Raw genomic sequence first — 13,588 nt, forward strand, 5'->3', positions numbered from 1 at the left:
AATTAGGCTATCAAGCTGTTGTGCAAAATTTAATCCTAGATGTCGAATAGGCCACACAACTAACATAAAATCCACTTTAGGCGTCTATTAGAGGAGGTCAAAGTCTAATTTATTTTAAACATTTAAAAAAGGCAGCTGGAAAATGAATCTTCTCGAAAAGTTTGACGTTGGATAGTCAAGTGACTAGCATCATATCGCATTAGGCGTCGAACTCTCAGATGAACCAATGTCTAACATTGCTTAAATTATTAAAAACCGAACTCAAAAGATCTTTTAGTGTACACATATGACATCAGAAAGTCTAGGGTCAACATCATATCACGTTAGACGTCGGATGGTCAGGAAGACAACCTCTAATTGTGTTAAGAGTGATTCTTCCTACACCTCACTGAGTTTAGCCTACACCTCCTTTTTATTTTATATTTCCAACTGTACCCCTGTCTCGTCAGAGAATATTTTAGTTTTAAAAGAAGCTGAGTCCATTGAATAATAAAAAGCACCAGCCCTTCCTCCTCTGCCGCACTCAAATTTGCAAAACCATATACCTCTTTTCTCCTCCTTTCCTCTTCTTTGACGCATTTCATATCTAAAAGCCTACACCTCTTTTTTTCTCCTCTCTTCTGGTGCTCTTCCCTTCCTCCCTCCTCTCTCATTTTTTACCATTCTTAGTTGTTGAGTGTTCGTTTCCTCCTCCCCTCCTCCTCTCCTCCCTGCTTTGGTGACTTTGTGTTGTCGGTGTCGTGGTAAGCTATAGCAGTAGGGGTAATTCTTCTTCTCACACATTTCACATCAAGCTTATTATTATGTGCTTTATTTGCGGCTTGTGCATGGCGGAACAACAGAGGCCTTAACCGTTGTTGGAATTGTAGTTAAGGCCCCGTCGCACTTGGAAGTGCAAATGAGGGAGTGTCGTAGTTGGAGGTGCGGGTGAGAGGGTGCCGCAGTTGGAGGTGCGAGTGAGGAAGTGCCCCAGTTGGAGGTGTATTGTGTTAGCCGCAGTTGGATATGCAGTTTAAGTTCTTTTCTTCATTTTACTTTTATGCACTTAGGTATGCGTTTAAGTTTTGTTTTATACTTTTTTTTCTTTCATTATGTTAACAGAAGTATACTTTTGTTTTTATATTTTATATTTATATGTTTTGTAATTTTAATTTATGTTATGTTTTTATGTTAAATAATATTTGATATGGTTATTTTGATTTTGTTTTTATTTGTTTGTTAATTATTTTTGAATTTGTTGTTTTTTTATAATTTTAAGTTTTTTATAAATTATTTATTATGTATATCTTTTTGTTTAATTTAATTTTATTTGTTTTTGAATTTGTAATTTTTATTAAATTACTTATTTAATTAAATGTTAATCATTAAATCATTATTGTACTTTTTCATATATTATTAAATGAAGGGTAAGACTGTAAATTGGGAGGTGCAGGGTGAAATAAGTGAGGTGAAGGGAGAATCACTCTTGTGTTAAAATCATTAAAAAATGTAGGGTTTAAACCCTTTAGTTGTCCCTATTTATGTGAGGTTTTCCCATTTTGATCCCCTTCTTATTAGAATCCCCAATTGAGTCCTTATAAGTGGTAATTTGCATCAAATAAGCTTCTGCCGTTAAATTTCGTTAATGGGGTTAAGTTTTTGCACATGTGGGATGATTACGTATTTTTTTCTTGAAACGTGGCATGTTTAGAGTTTAAACGTGTCATTATGTGTGGTTATTAAATTGAAATAATTTAATTTGTGAAATATATAGGATTTAGGGTTCTTTACCTTGCGCGAAGTCATTTGGGTTCTTCCTTTTTGAAGATTGGAAGCACTTGAAGTTTCAACAGTGGGGAATACGAAAGCAGAAGACGCAACAATGTCGATGGGTCATTCGTGTTCCTCTTCCACTTGCAATGAGTGTGGAATAAAGCATTTGCGGTCTATGAGCTCTCGTGGAGATGGAGGGTGGAACAGGAATGATCCTTCGCTGATCTGCCATTGTGGAGAGAAGTCTATGTTGAGGATTGCGAAAACCAGTAAGAATCGCGACAAACAATTCTAGGGTTGCCCTAGGTATAAGGTTGGAAGTGAAAATGGTGGATGCAACTACTTCAGGTGGTTCACTGATTTGGGAATTGAAGAAAGTGTTAGCTGTGAGGTGCTGGAAGCAAATGATGAGAGGTTGGTGAAGAGCTTTGAAAATGAAAGTGATAAGAAAATAGTTGGTGTGCATAAAGCTGTGATGGGTCTTCAAAGCTGGATGAAATTTTTGGTTGGGATTGTTAGTGTTCTATGTGTGATGAACATGATTATAATTGCAATGTTGATGGGAAGAGCTTGATAATTTAGGTATGTTTTGGTATTAGTTGTAGGTTTGCTCATTTAGTTCTATTTAATGTAGAGGTTGCAATGTATTTATGTTTTCTGCTATGAAGATGTATCAGTTTCATATCTTTAATGAAATGATAATTTGGGAAAAATCAGTTGAATTGTTTACTCTTTAGTTTTGGTTTCATTTTGTTGTCAGCAGTTGCCCTATGTATAACATAACATGTGCATACAACCTGTAAAACAGTTCTAATAAAACATACAAAATATTGTTTTTCTCTTGGGGCCTGAGTAAACATAACTTTAAGAGGAATTCAACTAAGGGCAAAATGATGATAAATAATAAGAGTAGCAATTGTATATTAATACCATTGAATAGTCATCCATTATTCATACAAGTAGCAATATGTAGGATAGTTTAGGCTATTACATCAAACTTTGCCCTATTACATTTGCTACTCCTAAAACAGATAACAATCTTCAACTCTGAAGTGGTTATTCTCCATCTGCTTCACCTTCAGGTAATGAATTGGGTTGTTGTCCCTCTTCCTGCACCTGGTTTCTCTTAGGGCAGTTTTTTCTGTTGTGCCTCACTTCCCTACAAATGCCACATCTCTCCAGTAATCCCTCTTTTGACACTCTGGTGCTACTTTTCTTCAACTCCCATTGCTCTAACCTCCTTTTCTTCTTAGGACGACCAGTCATCTGTCTTGTTGATGAAGGCATGACATCTAGACTTTGGGTTACCTCCCAAAGGTTGTTTCCATTAATGGGATATATAATGGAGGAATAAATTTCTTCATAGGTTGACTTTTGATAGCATACAAGTATGTAGTACCTGGATATATGTTGAGAAACCTCATCGCTGCTAGTGCATGTACACAAGGTATTCCATTGATGCTCCATTTCCTGCACAAGCATGAATATTGATCTATATCCACCACAAACTTTTCCCCACTTTGGGACACATGTCTGACTTCAAATAGCCTTTGTGCAGACCAACTGTCAATCAATAAGTAACATTAGTTTTTTACTATCTGGGATAACATAAACAAAGATATACATATGTCAAAAATGTTGGATACCTGGGAATCCAATTCTTTGTTTGTAGTCCCTCCTTTTGTAGTCTACTCAGTATTTTTGGACAAATTGATGACTTAAATGACGTTGCCCTTGACCTATTAGTGGCCCATCTCTTCATCATGTATAGTCTGATTTCCTCCAACATTGTAATAATTGGTTTTGTCCTCGTATTTACCAGCACACTATTAAAGGCTTCTGAAATGTTATCAGTTAAAGTATCACATTGAGCTGTGGTTGTGAACCTTGATCTGGACCAAAACCTTCAATAAAGATGTATGTCATAGAAGAAATATGCTTAGTAATCAGAAAGTAAAAGTTAAGTAAAACTTATGTAAACCGAGAGTGCCAAACCTTGGAGGAATAGATAACAAGTGTCGAAAAGCATCTTTGTTGACCTCTTTGATACATCTTATCTCGCTCTCCCATTTTTGTGGGTGGGTTGCTATAGCTTCCCTCCACATAAGCTTTTTCAGGTTCTTTCCAGGGAATTTCTTCCTGAAGTTGGCATATAAATGCCTTACACAAAATCTTTGTGCAACTCCAGGAACAACATCTTGTACCGCTTGTAACAAACTCTGTGAATGAGTCATAAAAATGGTTAGATGGTATTAATTTCAATACATCTTTATAAAAGAAAAGTCAATAATTATAATGGAAGATACCTTCTGTTGATCTGATATGATTGTAAGTGAAGAACACACCTCAGGTCCACCTAGGTCTTCAATTAATAGCTCCATAAACCAAGTCTAAGTCTCCTTGTTCTCAACTTCTACGATTGCATACACCAGTAGCAACATTTGGTCGTTTGCATCACGAGCCACAACAGTTAATGGCTCACCATGATGTCTGCCTTTCAAAAAGGCTCCATCAAGGCCAATGATTGTCTTTTTCCTAGCTCTCTCAATTTCACATGGCTTTAAATAAAATTAGATGTAGTTTATTTAACAAAACGACCTTGTTTATTTAATAATTGGGTTTTAAAAGAGTGTATGTTTTATGAAAAGTTTGAATGCAGTTCATGCTTTTTACATTATCGTGGAATATTATATGAAATGCATCATTTAAATATTAACCATTTCCAGTGGTTTTATTGAAATTTAAAATAAAATCAAGGCTTAATTACCTACTTAGTCCCCATGTTAAGAAGTGAATTGCTGTTTAGTACCCGGTTTTAAAAGTGTAGACATTAGGTCCCAAAGTTGTGAAAATTGTATCAATAGAGTCCCTTCCGTTAAGTGGATAATAACGGAGTTAACTTTCGTCTCACATGGCAAAGGAATCTGCGTTTTTTATTCTCTCTCTTCTGCCTTTTCCTGAAATCTCTCCAACTTTTTCTCTTTTTTCCTTTACCTCTGACCCAATGTGAAGTTAACTTGCTCATTTTCTCCAAATTAAAAGCTTCAATAACACACGTAATCAATGGATGGCACTGCAAGACTCTAACTTTAACCAACAATCAGCAGCATTTATGAAAAGGGCAATCATGTCCGGGCTAAAAGACAACCAGGTCATCAAGTTATAACCCAAACCATGATCAAAATATGGATGATTACCAAATGTGAAGTTAAGTGGTTTTCTTTTTCTAAAAATCCGAGCTTCAACAGTACAAATCATCAACCATGGTTGTCATAAGCTTCCACCTTTAAGAAATAACAATCAGTACCATAGTATTTTATGAAAAGGGAAATCACATTCGGGCTCAACAAAGCAACTGGGTCATCAAGTTAGAACTCAAACCAGGATCAAAATCAAAGCTTTTTTTACCAATAATCTTTTTAACTAAAACTGAGAGGAGGGTAAGAGAGAAGGATACCAAGGAAGAAGGGGATTGAAGAATAGAGAGAGAGTGGCCACAAGTGTCGAGGGAGAGTTGCAGAGAAGATTGAGAGACAAAAGCGTTGGGTTTGGAAAGCGTGGGTTGCTGAATACCCCAAAGAAGCATGGTCTCCTCCGCAGCGGATTCCTCTCCACCAACCATCAACCGAACTTCACCACCGTACGATCCCAACTTCACCATTGGTGCCACTGCTTCCTCTTCCTTTTCCATGGTGTCCTCGCTCGCTCTGCTTCGGTTTCAGTTGGGTTTGTTTCATTATGGCATTTTTTGTTTTGAACACTGAAACAAACAACGCTACTGGGGTCAGAGGTAAAGGAAAAAAGAGAAAAAGTTGGAGAGATTTCAGGAAAAGGCATAAGAGAGAGAATAAAAAACGCAGATTCTTTGCCACGTGACACGAAAGTTAACTCCGTTATTATCCACTTAACGGAAGGGACTCTATTGATACAATTTTCACAACTTTGGAACCTAATGTCTACACTTTTAAAACCGGGTACTAAACAGCAATTCACCTCTTAACATGGGGACTAAGTAGGTAATTAAGCCTAAAATCAAATATATCATCAGATAAAATTATAAAAGAGTTGCATTGGTGAGAGAATTAGAGTAAAAGTATGGTTTGTTTTTTTCAATTAGGTTTAATGTCTCAATAGGTCCCTATTTTTGTTCAGAATTTGCAATAGGTTTCTTTATTTTTTGGCGTCTCAATTGGGTCCTTATTTTTGTTAATTTGATGCAAATAAATCCTTTCCGTCAATTTCATCAAACGGCGTTAATGAATGTGTGACGTGACCTTACACGTGTTAATACTGTTCTCAGGCCACGTCACACATTCATTAACGCCGTTTGATGAAATTGACGGAAATGATTTATTTGCATCAAATTAACAAAAATAAGGACCCAATTGAGACGCCAAAAAATAAAGGGACATGTTTCAAATTCTTAACAAAAATAAAGACATGTTGAGACATTAAACCTTTCAATTATATATTTAAGTTGAATGCTATGTATGGGCATATATATTAGAAAATTGGTGAATGATGCGGCGTGGGGAATGATTAATTTGTTGTGGTTGGCTGAGCAACTACTTACTAATGTTAGTGGACTGCATTGCATATTTATTGATCAACATTTCTTTCTCTTTTTAATGCTATTATTAAATGCTAATATTTTATAAATTCTTTCTATCATAATTTTATTATATATAGATATGAGAACCAATAAATATATTAAATAATGCAATTCAACCAAACTCATTAATATTATTTTTTTAAAATTACTAAATAATATTCAAATATTTATTGGAACAATTACCTTATATTAACTAATATCATATATTGATAATATCAAATATTAATAGTTTGATTATATCATAAATATTTTTTTATATTATATATATATATATATATATATATATATATATAATATAGAATATATACTTGATTAAGTAATATATCAATATTAGATTTAATCATTATCATAGTTTTTGTTTATATTAAATTTTCTTAATTTACTTTTTTTCTATTTTTTTTTTCAATTTGCTCCTAAAAGTAAAGAAATTGGAGCAATTGGATGACGGTTATTAAACTAGGTTAATAGGTTAAAATTGAGTTGAATTGTCAGGAGATTCATTAAATTAAGTGGTACATTTAGAGCAGATGAAATATGTAAGATTAAAAAATTAAAGAAATATATTTTTGAAAATTGAATTTTGGAATGACGAAATTAGGATTCTTGAATTGAGAATGAAATTTATGAAAATCAAATTTGGGTTCTTGAAATTGGGAACGAGATTTCAAAAAACCAAATTGGGAACGGAGATTTATGTAATTCTGGTTGTTGCAATTTGGGTCTTTTATGTTTCTAGATTTTCTCTTTGCAGGTTCATGAAGAACGCAAAGGGATTTGGGTTTCCATGATTTGGATGCGAATTAGGGTTTATGGTTTCGTTTTCTAGTATGTTTTGCTTAGAGCTGTCAAAATGGGTAACAACCCGCGAGCTAACCCGGTCCACCATGGATTTGAACCGGGTTGGGTTAGAAAAAATTGTATTTTTTTTTATGCGGATCAAATTTCAATTCGACTCGTTTAAACCCGGCTCATGCGGATTGAACCTGCGATATTACCTGGGGCGTTATAAAACCATTTGTTATTTAGATTTGAAATAAGAAAATCACAAAACTAAGAAATCCAATTTCGGTCGGTAAACAGAAGACACAATGAACAAGCAATTTGACGTAGGCAATTAGGTTAACAATTTCAAAGTACTTCGAGAAACCCAAGAAGTGGAAAGGAATATTATTCAAGCTAGAACTCATCAATTCAATAGTTTTTCTATGTTGAATTCATACATCAGATATTAAATTGCATACTTTAACTAAAAACGTTGAGTGTCTCAAAGGGATACACTTGATAGAATTGATTTCTAATGTGGAAATTATTTAAAAATTTAGTTACAGGTATAAGTTCCACGTTTCATACCTATAAGAAAGTTAAACACTTTACACTTTTTATTTAGGGTGTGGAGTCAAGTAACTTCTAAAACCTTCACAATTTTTTCTCCTAAATAACCCTCGTCTCTTAAATGACTCTCGTAGTAGAATTTTATGTTCTGTCTTCGTTTTGACTTCCACGGTCAAAAAAAATATTTATCAAAGATTCTCCAATATTTAAGTCAATAAACAGTTAATACGTATGTATAATTTTTTATATAGACTTAAAATTAATGAAACGTTAATCTCTACTCAATCTGAATCTATTATCTCTCCTTATCATTTAACTTAATCCTTCGAAAGAAAACTTTATCTATCAAATAAGATCGGATGACATTGATAGAGTCGTTCGATGTCATCTATCGGAGTCTAACAATATCTGTCTGCGTTTAGCTGTTTCCGATTCTCTAGCACCATCCGATGTTATTGGTACGCATTATCACATGCCGTCCAGCCCTACTGTATACTATTCTTCTTATATACCTTTACTCAAGAGAAAAATCCTTGTTCTGTATTTGAATTCCTAATAAAATACATATAGATATATAATTTAAGTGCTATGTCACCAAGTTTTGCTTTTATCGCTTTTATGGAAGATAGAGGGAAATGCAAATAAAGAACGCAACATATTACTTTATCTAAGATACAGTCATCACGAAACTAATTTAAAAAGACAGACAGTGGAATGAAGAATCTATCTTCAAATTTCGAAGAAAGTTTTAAAGAAATAAAAGTGCACAAAGAAAAAGTTGAGTACAATGGAATCACACTTCACAATCCATAATGAAGTGGCATAGCGAAATTTCAACTGCATTTTTTACTTAAATTAGTGCGATCGCTTTTTACCTTTACCAATTTATTTTCTCATCAAGAGTAAACTTACCACCTAATAAATTTATATATATAAAGGAATAAGTTACTTAATAACTCATAAATTACTTTGACTAATATACTAATGTTTAATTAGTATACTAAAATATTTTATTTTAAAAGTTTTTAATTTACAAATTATAAATTACTTTAATTAAATTCTAATTTTTATTTTATTTGACTTTTTATTAAAATTTTATTATATCTATTATTTTTAATTTCATTTTATTTAATATCGTATATTTCAATCTTATAGATAGAGTTCATTATTTCATTATTTTAAATGTTTGTTGGGTTAGATTTTAAGTTTCGGTATCCATTTCAAATTGAGAAAAAATACTTAACATTACAAATTAAAATAATAAATATTTCATTAATGATACTATGTGAAAATAAAAAAAAATAATACTTATTAGATCTTTTCTTTTAAATAAAATGATTTTTTTAAATTTTATATATATATATATATATATATATATATATATATATATATATATATATATATATATATATATATATATATATATATATATATATATATAAACCTCTTTAAAAAGTAAAGCGCTAAAGATTTAATAGGAATTTGAACATTTCTTAAAAAAATATGAAAACAATTACGTAATATATTTTTATTTAAAAGTATAAATTTCACTTATATAATAAAATGAGTTAGTTTATCAAACATTTTTTGTAATAATTTAGTTTATCCGCTGAAATTTTTAAGTTAGAAGTTATGAATTCCCAACTATCTTATAAACTAATTCGGTAAAAACAAAAAACCCATGGTTTAAACTGTTTTCAAATCAAATCTATTTTTTATACAGGTCAGTTTATACAGAATAAGATAATAATATTAAATAAACATAATTTTGATTGTGTTTGGACATAGCAGTGATAAAAAGGGTTGGATTATCTTTATTTTATTTTAAGGAGAGACATAATTTCTGATCTCCTTGTCCTTGTTTAAAAGTGTGTACATGAATTGATTATTCTATGCAATGAGATGTAATATACTTAGATTTTGTTATATTTTATTTTTATTGGGTTAAACTTTATCAAACTTTAGCTATTTTAAAATTAATGTTAAAAATTAAAAAGTATATTCACATTTGGAGGAATTAAAAAATATGGAATAATAACCATTGAATGGTAAAACATGTAACTAAATCTTAAATAAATTTGATTGAATCTCAAAACTAATGCATGAAATGTAAAAAAAGAAATTTGAAAATAAATAAAGTATATAATTAGGAGCAGAAAATGAATTCCTTTTACTAATAGTGTATTTGACAGAGGGCAAAATGTTTCAGGCCCAAAGTGCGAGAACAGACATAGTAGCAGAGCCAAGAGTTAGAGCAAGAAAAGAGAATTTTTTGAGCCACAAATTGGAGTTCATAAGCTTGTTATGAAAGAAATCAACTGCTATGAGATCAACAAGAGCCATGTAAATCAGTATCCCTGAAGAAACTGAACCCAGTAATCCTTCCATGATCAAAGCTTTTGGGTTACTATCATCATAACCCGTCACCGAGAATAACACCATTCCTAAAATTATTCCCACCGGTGTTGTCACTGAGAACATGAAGCACATGTATGCAGTTGTTCCAAATCCAAATCCTGCCTGCAATTATTCAACATCATTAAATATTACCAGAATCTTCATGTCACCACATATCACAGTTCAAAATTAAGAAAACAAGTACATAGAATAGAAAACTCTTGTGTAAATGATTGCAAACAGATGCATATTATGACGCTAATTTTAAGAAACCGATACTTCCCAGTTTGCCTTAACATTGATGCAGAAAAACAAGTAAAATAAAGTAGTTAATTTGACAGTGATTTACCTGAGCAATGCAACCACCAAGACCTAAGCCTTCGAAAATCTGATGAAATGACAAAGCAGCAACGAGAGGGCGAATGGTGCAAACATTCTGGGACATTCCCATAGTCACTCCGATGATAACAGAGTGAAAGATTATACCTATCTCCAATACCTGCGACACCAGCTTCTGCTTCAACCTCATCAACTCTTCAACCCTGTCCGCTTCACCGCCGCCACCGCCGCCACTTACCAGCTCGATACTCAATGAGCCAGCGCCACCCTCCTTCTCCTCCGTTTCCACCGGCGTGTAGTGCGTATGCTCCACGTGAGAGCTGGCAACAGTGTCCACGAGCAGAGCCAGCAGAACCCCACCCAGAGTCACCTTTCAATGGATCAGCAAGAAAGATTGAATAAAAATAGCAACTTTTTTCTAAAATTTTCTCTCTAATTGAAGCAAAATTACCAGGCCAGCAAAGGGAAAATCCTTCCAAGGATGTTGCGATGCCACCTGACAATCGGAGAGTGCGGCAAATGCGTCCGGTAACACATGAACCAATGAGGTGGCGAGAATAACACCCGCAGCAAAACATTTGATTACCAAGATAGCTATATCATAGAGAGACTTTCCTTGAAAGTATCGTGCTAGCATGACAGGCATGGACACACCCATCACGCTGGTTACGAAGATTGTGAAGATGGAAATCACTTTCAAATGTGCTGCAGCGGTGCTGTTGCGGCAAAGAGCAGCCTGAGCCGTGTCCGTCACACACTCCGCCATGATTAGGAGTATTCCGAGGAAGAGCTCTGACAGAGAGATGAAATGATGTTTGAGTTTAGATTTTGTGTGTTTTGTTTTTGAGAAGAGGTCCCATGCATTCAGGTTTCCACCAAGGATGTTTTCTATTAGTGGGTGATTCGGTGGTGCTGAATCTGAAATCCATAGGTTCATAGAAATGCATGCCTTTTATGAACTGTTCAGTGTTCAATCTTTCGTCACGCATTGAAAAGGCTACACGTAAAGATCGAGATTTATGACAAAAGTTGCAGCTTGCTAGTGCCCAGTGCTGTGGTGATCTTTTCTTTTTCTATTGAAACCCCACATTTCTTTCATTGGTCAATCAATTTTTAACACTCATAAAGTTTTTATTTCCATTTTGGCATTATCTATTTACGTTAATACAGTTTTTTAACATTTTCACATAGTATATATATATATATATATATATACTTTGGTTGTTTTTAGATTTTTTTATTTTATGTTTTTATTATGAAGGTTCAAAGTGAGAAGAAAAAAATAAACATAACTAAAATTCAAAGTTTAATTATAAAGGTAAGTGAAATTTAATAAATTTATGAAGATTATTTTAAAGGGTTTGAATACATTAAATATAAAAGACTTGTGTAAATACATATCTCTGTTTATAATAGAAGAAATGGGCTAAACGCAAAATATAAATAAGAAATAATAACAAACTAATTACCGATAAAAGATAATATATCTAGCACTCCTCTTCAAATTAGTGCATACAAATCGTATGTATCAAACTTGTTATTAATATAATTCAGAAAAACTTAGTGAAAATATCTCCTACACTCTGAGTAACATCAAATTATTAATGATTTGTGAAGATGACATAGAAGAAGAAATATCAACCCAGAAGTCTCCCTTGAGTAACAAATATGGGAGGTTGCTTCATGTAAATTTCTTCTTACAAATTGTCATTGAGGAATGCATTGTTGACATTTAGTGGATAAAGAAGTCATTGTTGAAGAGCCACCACAACTATAAATAAACTAACAAAAGTCATCTTTTTCACGAGAGATAAAATATATATGGACGAGCCAAACACAATGGTGAAGAAAGAGAGGTCAGATGAGATTGCAACAAAAGAAACCATGGATGAACAAGAGAGAAACTTAAGAATCCAAGATTCTCCAACCAAGACACCTAAAAGGGGATAAAGAGCAACCTCGATGCTCTGGATATCAGCCTAAAAGGAGACGGGACATGCGACCACACGTGATGAACCTGAAAGAGGAAAAAGAGCTACCTCGACACTATAAATCGCTAACTGAAAGGAGATCCACACATGACAAAAATAAGAGCAGATCCACAACTTCAAAAGGCGTTGAAAGCGTGTAGGAGCTTCGATGAAGGCTTTGTTGATGACATGATGGTCGTCCAACCGAGACGATCAAAATTTTGTGATCATCAGTCGAAACTAAAACTTCGGTAATGGCTGCGATAGACGATGGCGGTAGCCGATGGAGCAGCTGGGAGTGATAGTTGATGTCATTGCTGGTAGTAGTAGATGGCGTCGCCACCAGCAATAGGTGTAGTGGCAGAGGCAACATAATTTTTGTCCTCAAAAGAAATTGACTCTAGATACCATGTTGAATATAGTGAAAACTATGAAATTAATTTCTCTTGTCTTGAATATACACATAGGGTCCTTTATTCATAATAAGAGAACTAACTGCTATTGAGACAAAAATTCAAAAAAGCCGCAAACTAACATGATTCACCTTAGTTAACAATGTTAGTATGAAACTAACGATAATGACCTAATTCCTAAAAATTTTAAAAATAGGGATTCAATTGAGACAAAAAAAAATGAGGGACCTATTTGAGAAAAATCATCAGAAATAGGAACTTTTTGAATGATTAAACCTTTTATTTAAATTAGTAGGTCAAGAGTCAATAGACACAACCCAAGCAGCATAACACTCATAAAAAAAGCTTATGGAATAATCGATTACCACTTATGATAATCGATTATCACAAAGAGAAAATAATTTTTGAAATAATTTCTAGAATAATTTATTATCACTTATGAAATTGATTGTCATTGATAGTTACAAAATAGACTATCTAGTTTTTGACCTAAATTTCTAAATATGAGTCTATAAATATTTGACTAGACTTGACTTTAAAATAACTTTTTCACTCAAAGGTTTAAGAGTTGTGTACTAGAGAAATCATTTGTATTTGTGAAAATGGGCTTTGAAAAACCTTGTGTGGGTAGAACGAGAACTTTCACTAAGTGTGTCTTATAATTGAGTCTAGTGCGGTTGCTAGAAAAGTTGTTCATCCTTTGTATATCAAAGGAGATGTTTATCATTTGTGTGTAAATGTAGGTGTTTTCTAATCTTAACATGATTGTAAGT

General features: G+C 33.2%; 1 protein-coding gene across 1 annotated transcript; it reads right to left on the minus strand.

Annotated features, from left to right (window-relative positions):
- Positions 1–9,818: 9,818 nt before the first annotated feature.
- Positions 9,819–11,381, minus strand: LOC124836805 (zinc transporter 6, chloroplastic-like). Its single transcript, XM_047312017.2, has 3 exons — positions 10,884–11,381; positions 10,443–10,802; positions 9,819–10,216 (listed from the first exon to the last, which is right to left on the minus strand). The coding sequence occupies exons 1-3, from the start codon at positions 11,367–11,369 to the stop codon at positions 9,902–9,904; spliced, it is 1,161 nt and encodes a 386-aa protein (XP_047167973.1). The 5' UTR covers positions 11,370–11,381; the 3' UTR covers positions 9,819–9,901.
- Between the last annotated feature and the right edge of the window lie 2,207 nt (positions 11,382–13,588).

The sequence above is a fragment of the Vigna umbellata genome, chromosome 5 (genome assembly GCF_029865625.1).
Source record: "Vigna umbellata cultivar VRB3 chromosome 5, Vumbellata_1.0, whole genome shotgun sequence".
In the NCBI taxonomy this organism is placed as follows: Eukaryota; Viridiplantae; Streptophyta; class Magnoliopsida; order Fabales; family Fabaceae; genus Vigna; species Vigna umbellata.

What these genes read in the sequence shown, in the direction of transcription:
- LOC124836805 (XM_047312017.2), bottom strand. Translation starts at nt 11,369, where the DNA reads ATGAACCTATGGATTTCAGATTCAGCACCACCGAATCACCCACTAATA. An exon ending in ATTTTCCCTTTGCTGGCCTG is followed by an intron (nt 10,803 to 10,883) that starts GTAATTTTGCTT and finishes ATCCATTGAAAG; the next exon opens with GTGACTCTGGGTGGGGTTCT. An exon ending in TTGGTGGTTGCATTGCTCAG is followed by an intron (nt 10,217 to 10,442) that starts GTAAATCACTGT and finishes GAATAATTGCAG; the next exon opens with GCAGGATTTGGATTTGGAAC.